The sequence below is a fragment of the Felis catus genome, chromosome C1 (assembly GCF_018350175.1).
Source record: "Felis catus isolate Fca126 chromosome C1, F.catus_Fca126_mat1.0, whole genome shotgun sequence".
Classification (NCBI taxonomy): domain Eukaryota; kingdom Metazoa; phylum Chordata; class Mammalia; order Carnivora; family Felidae; genus Felis; species Felis catus.
In genome coordinates, this window is record NC_058375.1 from 96,959,611 (window position 1) to 96,972,695 (window position 13,085).

The 13,085-nt window shown below is 41.5% G+C and overlaps 1 protein-coding gene across 3 annotated transcripts in view; it reads left to right on the plus strand.

The window, feature by feature from the left end:
• The window catches only part of MAGI3 (membrane associated guanylate kinase, WW and PDZ domain containing 3), a 249,424-nt gene that overhangs the window by 202,538 nt on the left and 33,801 nt on the right, over positions 1-13,085 (plus strand). For all 3 annotated transcript variants that reach the window (XM_011285166.4, XM_045033309.1, XM_045033310.1), the window contains exons 9-12: positions 4,587-4,775; positions 7,277-7,882; positions 9,112-9,143; positions 11,215-11,371. In XM_011285166.4, coding sequence (XP_011283468.2) covers positions 4,587-4,775; positions 7,277-7,882; positions 9,112-9,143; positions 11,215-11,371 — 984 coding nt within the window. The remainder of the gene's footprint in view (positions 1-4,586; positions 4,776-7,276; positions 7,883-9,111; positions 9,144-11,214; positions 11,372-13,085) is intronic.

Below are 13,085 nucleotides of genomic sequence, written 5' to 3' on the forward strand. Positions count from 1 at the left end.
TGTGTATTTTGAAAAAGCTGCCCAGGAATTTCTTACATTCTACTCATCCCTCCCCATCCCTTCCCCCTGCTCCATCTGTAGTTAATAACCAGGGTTCTGTCTACACAGTCATATTATAATAATCAAGTAGACTCCCCGCTTCTGTTGCCAATGAGAGAAGCACTTTCTTTTTCGTTTTTTAAGTTTATTCATTTATTTTCAGAGAGAGAGAGAGTGTGTGCACAAACAGTGGAGGGCAGAGAGAAAGGGAGAGAGAGAAGCCCAAGCCGACTCCCTGCTGTCAGTGCAGAGCCTGATGCAGGGCTGGAACTCAAGAACGGAGAGATCATGACCCGAGCCAAAACCGAGAGCTGGCTGTTTAACTGACAGAGCCACCCAGGCGCCCCAAGAAGCACTTGTTTCTTACAGCTACTCTTCAAAAACATAGTCTCGTCCCTTAAGTTTTCCATTTGATTTAGTAAGCATTTTTAGTTTAACAAATATTTTTGAGCACCTGCTGTATGCCCAGTGCTTTGCCAGTCACATGTTACTCAAAAATGATTAGGTCTCGCCCTCAAGAATTCACATTCTGGGGACGCCTGGGTGGCTCAGTCAGTTGAGCGAGCATCAGATTTCGGCTCAGGTTATGATCTCACAGTTGGTGAGTTCAAGCCCTACATCGGGCTCGCTGTCAGCACAGAGCCTGCTTCAGATCCTCTGTCCCCCTTTCTCTCTGTCCCTCCATCGCTCATGCTCTCTCTCTCTCTCTCTCTCTCAAAAATGAATAAACATTACAAAAAAAAAAAGTTCACATTCTAATATAGGAAATTAATGGTTGCCATATATGGTGTTAGGTGCCATCCTCAGATAGCAGCTAAATGCGCAGACGACGGATCAGGTATGAATCCCAGCTGTGTAACCTTGGATAAGTTCCCTAAACTCTTTGTGCCCCTGTGTCTTTATCCATAAAATAGAAATAAGAATAACACTTACCTCTGAAGGTGTTTCTAAGCATGCAAATTAGTATGTATAAAGTGCTTACAATGGTATCCGGCAAATGGTGGCCAATACTTTCCTTGTTATTAATAGAGATATACATGTTGTATTAATAGAGACGTAGTAATAGGCATAAAGGAGGGACTGCTCACCTCTCCTTTGGTGGAGCAGGTCAAGGACACAGAGGAGCTTTCGAAGCAGAGGACACTTTAGAAGTGGATCTTTAAGTGTCAGGAAGAGTTAAAAGGAACGGAATGTATAAAACCATAGGTGCATGAAATGGTGGTCTAGGGGCCAAAGAACAGATAGGAATGGCTAGCACATGAGAGATTTGTGGGGTAGTAACAAGAGATGCGGCCATAGGTGGAGGCAGCCAGGAGAAGAAATGAGTTTCCAAAAGAAGTTGAGTGTGTCCCATGTCGCTGAAAAGTCAAGAAAGGTGGAAATTGAAAAGTGTATGTGGGGTTGACAATATGGAGGTCATCTGTCACTCTAGCAAGAGCAAGTGGAAAAGAAGTAAAAATGCAGCAGAAGGAAGAGGGAATGGTGGGTGATGAAGCAGAGACGATGGGTATAGTCAACTGTTTTTATAGCTTTGACTGAAAGAGGGTAAACAGAGGATACTAACTGGAGGGAAACATGAATCCCCATTGCACAGGAGAGACATTAGTAGAGATAAGCCTTTTGCTTAGAAGCACAGTGAGTGTCAAGCCCGAATTTGCACCTAGTTTTACGGAGTTTAAATTCAGAGTTCTTTGTATTATAATATACAGTTTGTGAGTGCCCATGTGTTCATAGCACATGTCAAGGGAGATTTTTTTCTCCCTCATTAAACTCTAAGCTCCTTGAGGGCAGGGACCATGCGCGTGCTATTAATTTAGATAACCAGGCTCTCTCCTATGAGCTGGGCATTAAAAGAAGAAGAATGACTCAGCCTTTGTCTTTCAGGAGTTCACAGTTTAGGCAGGGAACTAGACACCTAATTTTAGTACAGTATGATAACAGACATAAACAAAGGAGAGAGTTGGAACAAAGGAGAGAAAAATTAAATCTGACTATGAGAAGGGCAAGAAAAGCTTCCTAGAAGCGATAGAAGTTCTGGAAGAATGATGGCTACCGTTCATTGGAGATACTGGGTCAGGTACTCGATTGGATGCTTTGTGTACATCTTCTCATCTAAGACCAATATCTCTGCAAGGTTATTAATATTACAGTCCCTCTTCAGATGCCTTGATAGCATCTTGCAGTTGTTTGATGCATCCATTCCAACGATATGCTTGCCACATGGAGAAGTATTCACGTTTGTAAGCCAGGAACCTCCTTCTTTAGACAGCATGTATGTGTTTGTGGTCATCTGCATTTATTGAGCACTTACTGTTTGTCAGGCCTTGTTGCCCGTGCTTTTGATGCTTTACCTAGTTCAATCCCTATAACAATCCCATGAATTAGGTACCTCTCCCCTCCCCTCCCCTTCCCCTCTCCCTTCCCCTTCCCCTCCCCCTTCCCCCCCTTCCTCTTCCCCTCCCCTTCCCCTTTTCTTTCTTTCTTTCTTTCTTTCTTTCTTTCTTTCTTTCTTTCTTTCTTTCTTTCTTTCTTTCTTTCTTTCTTTTTTTCTCCTTCCCTTTTCCTTTTCCCTTTCCTTTCCTTCTTTCATGTCAAGTGCTTTCACTTGTAAGAGATCAGCAACCCTAGGAAGAACATGTCAAATAAAGCAGACCTACTCCCACCCCAAGCCTGCCTGTGCCAGTACTTTCAGGGCAGCCCTGTCTCTTGAGGGAGCTGGTTGCACACTGCACAATCTGTGCTCCCCTATGGGGTAGCCACAAAGATTACTCTTTTCTAACTGACAACGAGCTTTAACGCATGTCTCTTCGAAGCCTTTTTAAGAGGGGCCGCAGCAGCCACATACAAATGGGTCTGGGCTGGACGCTAGTGCTGAGGGCGAGCCGTGTATGAAGCTAGTCACCTTTGTTGATTTAAGTCACTAAGGAAATGAGCATCTACACCACGGTGAGATCCCACTCATGCCCACTGGAGTGGCTAGAATCAAAAAGCCCACAGTAGCGAGTGTTAGCAACACAGCAGGGAAATCGGAGCCCTCCTGCGTGATGGTGGAAGTATAAAATGGTGCAGGATCTTTGGACAAGTTTGGCAGTTTTTCAAAAGGTTAAACAAAGTTACTCTATGTTTATGGCAATGGCTACACTTCAGTCCTCGTATATACATGAGAGGACTGAAAATATGTACCCACACAAAACCCGGTACACGAGCGGTCATAACAACATTGTTCATAATGGCCAAAATGTGGAAACAACCCAGATGTCCATCAACTGAAAAATGGGGAAGTAAAATATAATATATCCCTGCAATGGACCGTTATTGGGCAATAAAAAGGGAATAAAGTACCAGCACATGCTAAAACTTACCGACGAACCTCAAAAACATTATGCCCAGTGAAAGAAATCATTCAAAAGACCACATATTATATGAGTCCATTTATATGAAACGTCCAGTTTGGGTAAAGCTGTAGACAGAAAGTAGATTAGTGATTGCCAAACACTAGGGTGTGAGCACAGGTTGGGGAGAAATGGGGAGTGGCCGCGACAGGCATGGGGTTTTCTTTGGGTGGGGGGATTTCCTAAAATCAGGTGGTAGTGACGGGGGTACAGCATTGACTTGTACACTTTAAATGGCCGAGTTCTACCATATGTGGTTTTATCTCAATAAACTATTAAATATTTGACAGAAAATGTTAGACTATCATTTCAAAAGTTCAGTTAAACAACACCTTGTAAGCTCTTACTCTGCACAATTTGACCCTTTCACGGTTCTCAAAGTGCTCTAATGACAGCCGTGGTCAAGGAGAGGAGGGGAGAGAGAAGGGTGGTGCTATTTGCAAATCTGGATCACTTTTAGTTTTAGGATCATCTGAGGAAACCTCTAAAAACAGGCTTTTTAATGGAGCTGTGTTTGTTTTCTTCCTAAAGTATTTACTAAACATGAATAAAAGGGAAAGAAATGTGAAGCTACTTACTGGTAGGTCAGGGATTGATGCCTTCACATCAGATACGAATTGAAGGCTACAGAAAGCCTGAGTTGTGAATTATAAAAAGCTCCCAGTATATTCTTTTTCATAAGTTTGTGACAGTTGCCTTCGTCTTCCTAGAACAGTGTTTTCTCCGTAGAGCTCAGTAGATGCTTTTTTAAATGAAATGTATGGCTGAATGATGTCCAAGACTTTAAGGAATTTAATAATAAAGGTGGTCCCTCAGGTGTCTCATTTGGACTTCATGTGAAGGACTCTTTGGGATGAGAAAAAGGACAAACAAATTGGGCAATGAGGGGGTGATAAAGTAGGTGTTTTTACCTTTCATATAACATAGAAGAGTCCTATAAAAGAGAAATGAACCATTGGCTAAGGTTTTTTTTTTTTTTTCCAAGTGATTTATAGTTTACTAATTTAAATTCTGCTTCATAGTATTAGATTCTCTCTAATGTGCTTTCTTTTATGATTTCTTCTACTTATATAGACTGTCTTGAAAGTTTGACTTTGAGGGCCATCTTCGTTGTAAGTATCTTCACTCTCAAACCCATTTCTCATTTTGGTGCAGATATGGAAAAATCCCACTTTACTCGAGATCCATCACAGCTGAAAGGCATCCTTATTCGAGCATCATTGAAGAAAAGCACCATGGGATTTGGTTTTACCATTATTGGTGGAGATAGGCCTGATGAGTTCCTGCAAGTGAAAAATGTGCTGAAAGATGGTCCTGCAGCTCAGGATGGGAAAATCGCACCAGGTAGCAAATTTTTCAGAATTATTTGAAGAGTAATGATACTGTCAACAAAAACTATAGTGAAAAGGTTTTGTTTATACATACATTTATAAAACTTACATATAATAAATATATTTTGCATATGTTCTAACTACATGTGTATACTACATATATATAGCTGAGAGAGAGAGAGAACTAAATTATACAACGGGATAGGAAAATTCCTGTATTAAAACAGTTTATCCTTTAAGTGCGTAGTAATTTTGAGAGAGGGCCATTTTTTACGAGTAAGTGCAAACTTGGAAAAAACATATGAAATGTATTAATTTTTGGAGTAATTTGTATCACCTTGAGACAGCTCTTCGTGCTAAGATAAAGATTTGTTAATCATCTCGGAAAACTGGTTGTTTTTCTTTGATGATGTAGGGTACTTTTGGAACTATTTAATATTTACCTGTAATCTTTGGGGAAAATGATCCATTGTGATGTTTATAGTGATTATCAAACAAATGATGTCCCACAAATTTTCCCAAGTTTTGTTTTGTTTGGTTTGGTTTGGTTTTTGCTTCCTCGGTCTTATTGGTTGTTAGTAAAATTAAACTCCCATGTTAAGAATCACAGACATGAAATTACCGTTTTTACAGGGCTGTGTAAATTTGTCTTCTGTATAGTTTTCCCAAAGTCTTTACTGGGTAATTGTTAGATATTTTTATATGGCTGGCAGTTTTTATGGCTGAGGGGGTTAGAGGAAGTTCAAGACCAGTTACAATTGTGGGGGAGGTGTAAGCACCTTTTTCCAGAAAGATTTTACTGTGTCACTGAGGTTGCTTCTTGTGCCGTTTTGCTGGACTTTTCTGATATTTCATATACCATGCAAGTGAGTCCCCCGTTTGGACAGTTCAGTTGTCATAGTACTTTTGATGGCATATATCAACTTATTTTCAATTAGGATATGACATCTCTCATATTCTGCTTTCCCATTTAAGTGACAGAGACTTAAAACAAGAAAACTTAAAATAATCAAAAGTTATATTTATAAGGAAAATTATTTTTGCTCTTTATTTATGAGAGTAACAAACTCTAGAGATTAAAATTAATAGTAAAAATTTTTAAGCTTTCAGTCTTGACTTTTTTTTTAATTTTTTTTTAACATTTATTTATTTTTGAGACAGAGAGAGACAGAGCATGAACAGGGGAGGGGCAGAGAGAGAGGGAGACACAGAATCGGAAGCAGGCTCCAGGCTCTGAGCCATCAGCCCAGAGCCTGACGCGGGGCTCGAACTCACGGACCGCGAGATCGTGACCTGAGCTGAGGTCGGACGCTCAACCGACTGAGCCACCCAGGCGCCCCAGTCTTGACTTCTGTAATATTTTGTCCACAAAACATTTTGTAGCTCTTGTATATGCTGTTTCTTAATATAGATGCAGATATGTCTAAAACTGATGTCTAATTTGCATAGCAATACAATACTTCTGTGGACATTCTGGAAACTTTTACCAGGGGAGGAAAAGTCAGAACTTTGTTTCTTATTAGTCTAATTATTTCTGTGTCTTCATAGATTATGAAACAAATTTCTGCACACTCACATTTGTTTTTAAATACCATTCGTGTTGATGTTTCAAAGCCTACGTGCAATCAGAACAAATTAAAGCATCTTTACTTGGCAATAACCTTTCAAATAATCACATTCAAATAAAAACAGCAAATGGGTGAGACATTAGAGGACAGATTTTAAAAGTTAAGGCTACATTAAAAAAAAACCTCCCTGCTGATGAATGTCAAGTAGCAATGATTCTGGAACAAAGTGGTCGGAGGAATGTGTATCAGGAAAGCAAAACCGAATTTTACAAGAATTAGTTTAGCTGACTTTTCGGTGTCTTAAATAATACGTTCTTCACTTGGGTTGAGTTTTCTTGTCGCGTGTGTCTCCTTTTGAAGTCTGAGTACAATAAGTTGAAAATCTCTGTGAAAAGAAGGGGCGCTAAAGGCAAAGTGATTCATAACTTTACATTATTCTCCTCTTCAGGCCTACATTATTCAAACTAGGAAGAATTTGTAAGCACCTTGTAATTAATGGCCTCTTAAGATGAAGAAATAAGGTGGTATTCAAAGATGGCCTGTTTGTACGAGTAGCTGATGGAATTACTTCCTCCTCTTCCACGTGCTGAATATCTACTCCATGCCTAGCTTTGTGTGACTGCTTAGGTATGACTCAGAGGATATACTAACAGTGACAGTGTGAACCTACAGTTATTTTCCAAGTGATTCCCTTGAGCTTGAGGTCATAACTCTGCTGCAGAGATAATTAAGGTTTTATACATTTGTATTCTTTTTAGAGAAGAACCACAGAAGGGAGAATGACGTACGTGTCTGTGTTCAAAATCTGTCTTTTCAGCAGTTAATGAATAGCAAGAGGGTTCCAGAATTCAGATTTAGATGATAAATTGATTTTTGTTCCTCCTCCAACAGAAAAGTAACTTACTTTGGTGGCTTTAATGTTTTGAACACGATTGTGTCTTCGCAGGTGATGTTATTGTAGACATCAATGGCAACTGTGTCCTTGGTCACACCCATGCAGATGTTGTCCAGATGTTTCAATTGGTACCTGTCAATCAGTATGTAAACCTCACTTTATGTCGTGGGTATCCACTCCCTGACGACAATGAAGATCCTGTTGTGGACATTGTTGCTGCTACGCCTGTCATCAACGGACAGTCATTAACCAAGGGAGAGACTTGTGTGAATACTCAGGATTTTAAGTCAGGAGCAGTGGTTCTGGACCAGAATGGAAAACCGGGACACGCCTTGATCAGTGACCGTCTCAATGGACCATCAGACCCGAGCGAGCAGAGAGCATCGATGGCATCATCAGGCAGCTCCCAGCCTGAACTAGTGACTATCCCTCTGATTAAGGGCCCTAAAGGCTTTGGGTTTGCAATTGCTGACAGCCCAACAGGACAGAAGGTCAAAATGATATTGGATAGTCAGTGGTGTCAAGGCCTACAGAAGGGGGATATAATTAAGGAAATTTACCATCAAAATGTGCAGAATTTAACACATCTCCAAGTGGTAGAGGTGCTAAAGCAGTTTCCAGTAGGTGCAGATGTACCATTGCTTATCTTGAGAGGAGGTGAGTAAAAGCACAAGGAAAACGCTTCATTGTTCATGCATTTATATCTGTTAATCGTCCTTCCTTCCAGGGCAGAATCCCTCTTTTCCCAGCCGATTTAACTGGTAATTAGTGTGCATTTTCCTTAAGGTTCCGTCTGCCTGCTTCCGTAAGCAGTATCTTCAGCAGTTTTTCCAGTTATTAGTGGTTTCATTCGTGTCCGTGATGGATTTTCTTCCCTCCGTATTCTCTTTAAAATCTGATTTACGGCTTTCGTGATGAGAGAGAGTCGCAGCATTATGCTGCTTCAAATGAAACGTGTCCTCTTCATTGCATCTTCTCTGTTGATGACAGTAATAGAAATAGACGCTTTCAACCAGTGGTACTTCATCTGGACCTCTGTAATGTACCGAAGATGTTTTCAAAGAGCTAGCGTCTCTGTGAATACGCAAAATGTTGGATGGTGTATTAATCTGTTCTGTAAAAGCAATCATGATAGCTGGTGCTCATAAGGCTTTTATCTTAAGCTTTAGTATCTGTCCGTAAATGTTAATTAAATCCCACAGTACTCATGTGAGAGAAATATAATTTTTATTTTCCAAGGTCATCAGCTGACTTGAACTGCTCGCAGACATAAATCCAGTTCCGAGGACTAATCATAAAGTTGGATTTTGATGGGCTTTCGTAAATCCATACCTATGAACGACTAGTATTTGAAAGAATAAAATTTAGCCCTTCGCACTTCTCTCTCTGGCTTTTAGTTTTCATTTTTGAGGCAAATGAGCAGTTGAACTTCATTGGGATGTTTTTCACTATTCTCATTTCTTTGAACTATTTTTGTTTCTTCTCTGGGTGATACTGCAGAATGTGCTCAGAGCTGGGGGAAGATCCCCCTGTGAGTGCTGGAGAGTTATCCAGGGTTCCGACAAATACAACAAAGAGACCAGGGTTTGGTGTCAGATAGGACTGATGTCAATTTCCTCCCTTGCTACGTGTTGGTTCTGTGCTATAAGGAAGTAATATAATTTATTTGAGTCTTTGTTTACCTGATCTATAGTAACATTTATGCCTAGGATTGTCAGAAAAATGAAATGAGATAATATACGTACAATGCCTGGCACACAGCGGGTGTTGGCCATAGAATTTACTAGCCCACTAAAAGTTGAAGCTAGTTTTATCATAGACATGAGCAGTACTTGTGATCTGGGAATGCTTCTTCTGTTTTTAAAATTTGGCTCATTTTTTTTAAGGTCCTCCTTCACCAACTAAAACTGCCAAGATGGTGAGTATACAGTGGTCCTCAAATCCTTCTTCCCAACACAGCAAAGGAGATGCCACGTTCCCCTCCGTTAAGAGCAGCCCTCTGTGGTGGTGATTATCGACTGGGAGAAGTGAGGAGGCATTCTGCCCTGGGCTTGTATCAGAAGCTCTGGGGAAGCGTGTGAGTTAGAGAGGAGGTGTGCTTTCCCGGTGAAGTATTTCTGTTGAAGGAAAACTCGAGGCCCATACTCCCAACAGCCCTGTCCTCTAAATGGTGAAACGTGAACACACTAAAGTGCCTACTTAGGGGTCCTTCTGTTCTCTTTGCGTCTCAGAGGAGCAAGGGTAAGGAGGGGCTGAATGTTAGGGCAGATAATAAAAACTGTTGCTTCTTCCCTGATGCCCAAAGAGAAGTGGGAGGTTCATGTCATTTCACGGGGACCGTAAATACCCACGTTGAGAGAACCTTCTTACAATGGACTAAACAAGACTTTCTAGAGTAATTGGGGCCTCGGTGCCCAATCTGCCTGTTATCAAAGTGAAAGGCTGTCAGACTTGAAACAGCATTTTCTTTGGCGTTCTTCTGAATAACTGAGTAGCCTATTTAAGGACCTGTATCGCAAATAAGACCTAAAAAAGGGCACAGCAAACAGTGCCAGGAAAGAAAATGTGCTAGGTGCAGACATGTAGCTGCCAGAATACGCACAATTATATGGGTGTGGATATAAAGACAATTACGTATTAAAACCTAATTTAGTTCTAGTTTGCTCGATTGGGAGCCTGTCATCTCCCAATGAAAGATGGGTCTTCCACAACCAGAAAGCACAGGCTTAAAGGAAGGACCATCAGAGAGAAAATGTATTAATTCTAGTCCACCGAATAGGACCCTCTACAAATTTGCTGTTTCATGGATCAAAAGGACAGAAACATTCTGCATTTTTATAGACTGTACCACTTAACGGCCAGTGTGAACAGAAATGCTTTCTGCCTATTTAGTTAAAATGGCACTGTGTTCTCCTAGGTTTCTCTGGTTCCCCTAGTCATTGTTTTTTAACTTCTGTGCTGCCAGTCTGTTTCATAATAGACGCCAAGAGCAGCCAGGGTGACCCCAATGCTTTCTAACTGATGACCTTGTGCCTGCTCTGACAGAATCCTGGGACGTGTCGGGGAGGGGGGAGGAGGCCGCCCTCCTCTTCTTGCCGTCCCACCAGGTCTGGGTCAGTGAAGGGTGCCCCCGGGAACAACACTCGTAGCGACTGTCCTCATACCACTCCCTCATAAGCTGCCCCCGGTGCTCCATCCTCCTCAGCATTATTTTTTCGGAAACATCTATAATCTCCCCCTGCCCCTCTCCCTCCCCCCCCCCGCCCCCCACAAGCGATAATTCAGAATAACCAGCTGTTCTCAAAACCATATTTATTTTCTTCGGCTGTGTATTGGATCTCATCTTTAAAATTTTATTGAATCATTTTGCCTGGCTGTTATTCTGGGAAAGTTTTGTCAGATTGGAAAAAACAGGAAAACATGCTCCCGTTTTCCCTTGCTGGATTGCCCGGGGTGGTACGTTTCTCCTTCACGTATTTGAATCGGCCACGCGGGGGATTCGTAGTGTCCTCTTTGCAACCCGAGTTAGAGTTAACACTTCCTATTCCATTTTCGCAGAAAGCATGGTATCTCAGACATCTTCACGGGGAATTAAATGGAGGGAGTGGGGCGGTGGGGCCGATCCAGACCTTCACGAAGGTCCTCCCTCCTGCCCAGCAGTGCTGCGTTGTGTCCCTGTGTTCATCTTCTCAAAGTCAGCTTGTGTCTTGGTGGTGGAGAAAAGGGCAGGGTCATGTAAACGTAGGACTAATGGAGGCCCTTCCGTTGACATCATTATAAACTTTTTCTAATTTAAGTAAAATATGTTTTAACCAAGCACACACGGCTATGCAGGTGAATTCTGACAAGACTGCAGATATGCTGTGGCTTTGACCCTGCCACCTGCTCACCTATAATCAGTTGACATACCCGGGTCACACAATAGTTTGATGAACTAATCAACCATCTGGTTTTAAACACATACTAAGTAAGGCCCTTTTCCATTTCAGAAAACAGATAAAAAGGAAAATTCAGGAAGTTTGGAGGCCATAAATGAGCCCATTCCCCAGCCTATGCCTTTTCCACCCAGCATTATCAGGTCAGGATCCCCGAAATTGGATCCTTCTGAGGTCTACCTGAAATCTAAGACTTTATATGAAGATAAACGTAAGTAGTTGTGGAATATTTCAGGAGAGCATGCGACAAAATAAATTTGAATTTTCTAAAAAACTGGGACCTTCCCAAACCATGTTGAAAAGTTATTCCTTCATCCCCATGTTCATATGACTCTGGGTTTCTTCCATTTGTATTCAACACTCATTCACTCACTTTTTTCCAAAACCAGGGATTAAGTGCCTACGACCTACTTAACACACAGTAGGAGATGGGAATACAGAGATAAACAGGGTCCATAGGCTGTGCAACCAAAAATGATAATTAAACCTACATGGAAAATAAATAAGTACAAACCAGCCTCACACGGATCTGAAGAAGGAAACAATCAATTTTACCACTGTGGGTAGTCGGAAGTGTCAGATACTGCTTCAGATAGGAGGTTAAGCCTGAAACAAGTCTTCAAAGACGAAGAGGTGTTCATGAGGCAGATGAAAAGGGAAAGGAAGCAGGAGCAACCTTTGCACGTTGACCTTGCATGGCCTGGGTCCTGCCAGTGGCCCAGTTTGGCTGGGTGCAGCTGGCACGGGAGAGCAGAGGGGAGCAGGAACAGGTTGGGGAGGACGGAGTCGGCCGTTCTGAGGGAGCTGGAGTCCATCACAGAAACGATAGAGAGCTACGGAATAGTTTCACTGCCGGGATGATCATCGTGGACTTGTGTTTCAAAGAGATGTTCCTGGCAGGAGTATGAGAGGTGGTGAATCCGAGCGTGTGCAGCCTATGGAGGAAACCAGGGTAGACGCGGTCAGAGGAACCCAGCTGAGAGGGGTGCGCAGAGAGCGTGCATAAGGCAGAAGTTCATTTTTGTGCTGATTTACTTAAAATGACAAATCTTTTCCAAAGTAAAATTGCAGATTAAGTAGGTTTAATTTTTTTAATTTGTTTTTAAGAAGCAGATCTAAATCTACCTTAGAAATGATGTACACAGGTGGAAATATCGTATATAATTGACTTCATAATAATTTAACTAACTGTAAATCTTTCTCCTGAATAGGCCCAGGCCGTATTTAGAAAGGTGAAAACCAGATGTAAGCACAGCACAGCAAAGCAATAATTTAAATTAGTATAACTATGGAGAATCCTTTTCTTCTGACTTCCCATTCATAGCCTGATACATTCTTAGTATTGGTATGAACTACTCAGTCCCTTTGGGCCTTCCATATCAAGTAACTGAGTTGGGCTCAAGAGTTTTATCTCTAAAGTTCTGTAATTCTGATAGAAATTATTTCTCAAAAGAGACTGCTTCTAAGGAACATTATCAAGATTTACCCCATGCGGTATCTCTGTTTTTATATAGTTCCCCGACATATTTCTAGAAAACACTTCTTACTTTGTGAATAACACGAATATTTTCGGGACAATCAAATCATTTTAGTCATGAAGTAGATTTCCCTGACTTAATATTCTGGTGAATGGGACCTACCCTTTGGGGGCAGAATAGTGTGGGTTAAGAGCCTGGACCCTAGAAATCAAGCTAAGTCGAGATCTCAGCTGTGCCATTTATTTGCTGACACTGGGCCACGTACCTAGGCCTCAGTTTTCCCAGCCAGAAAATGGGGCTGATAATAGGTATTAGCAGTCATTTTCTTTTAAAATAATATCATTTTGCACCATTAGGCTAAGTGAATATGGGATGCTTTTCTGAAACAACGGTATTAGCTCAGGAGTAGAATTAAGGCATTTTACGGGCTCTCTTTTCCTAGGATTT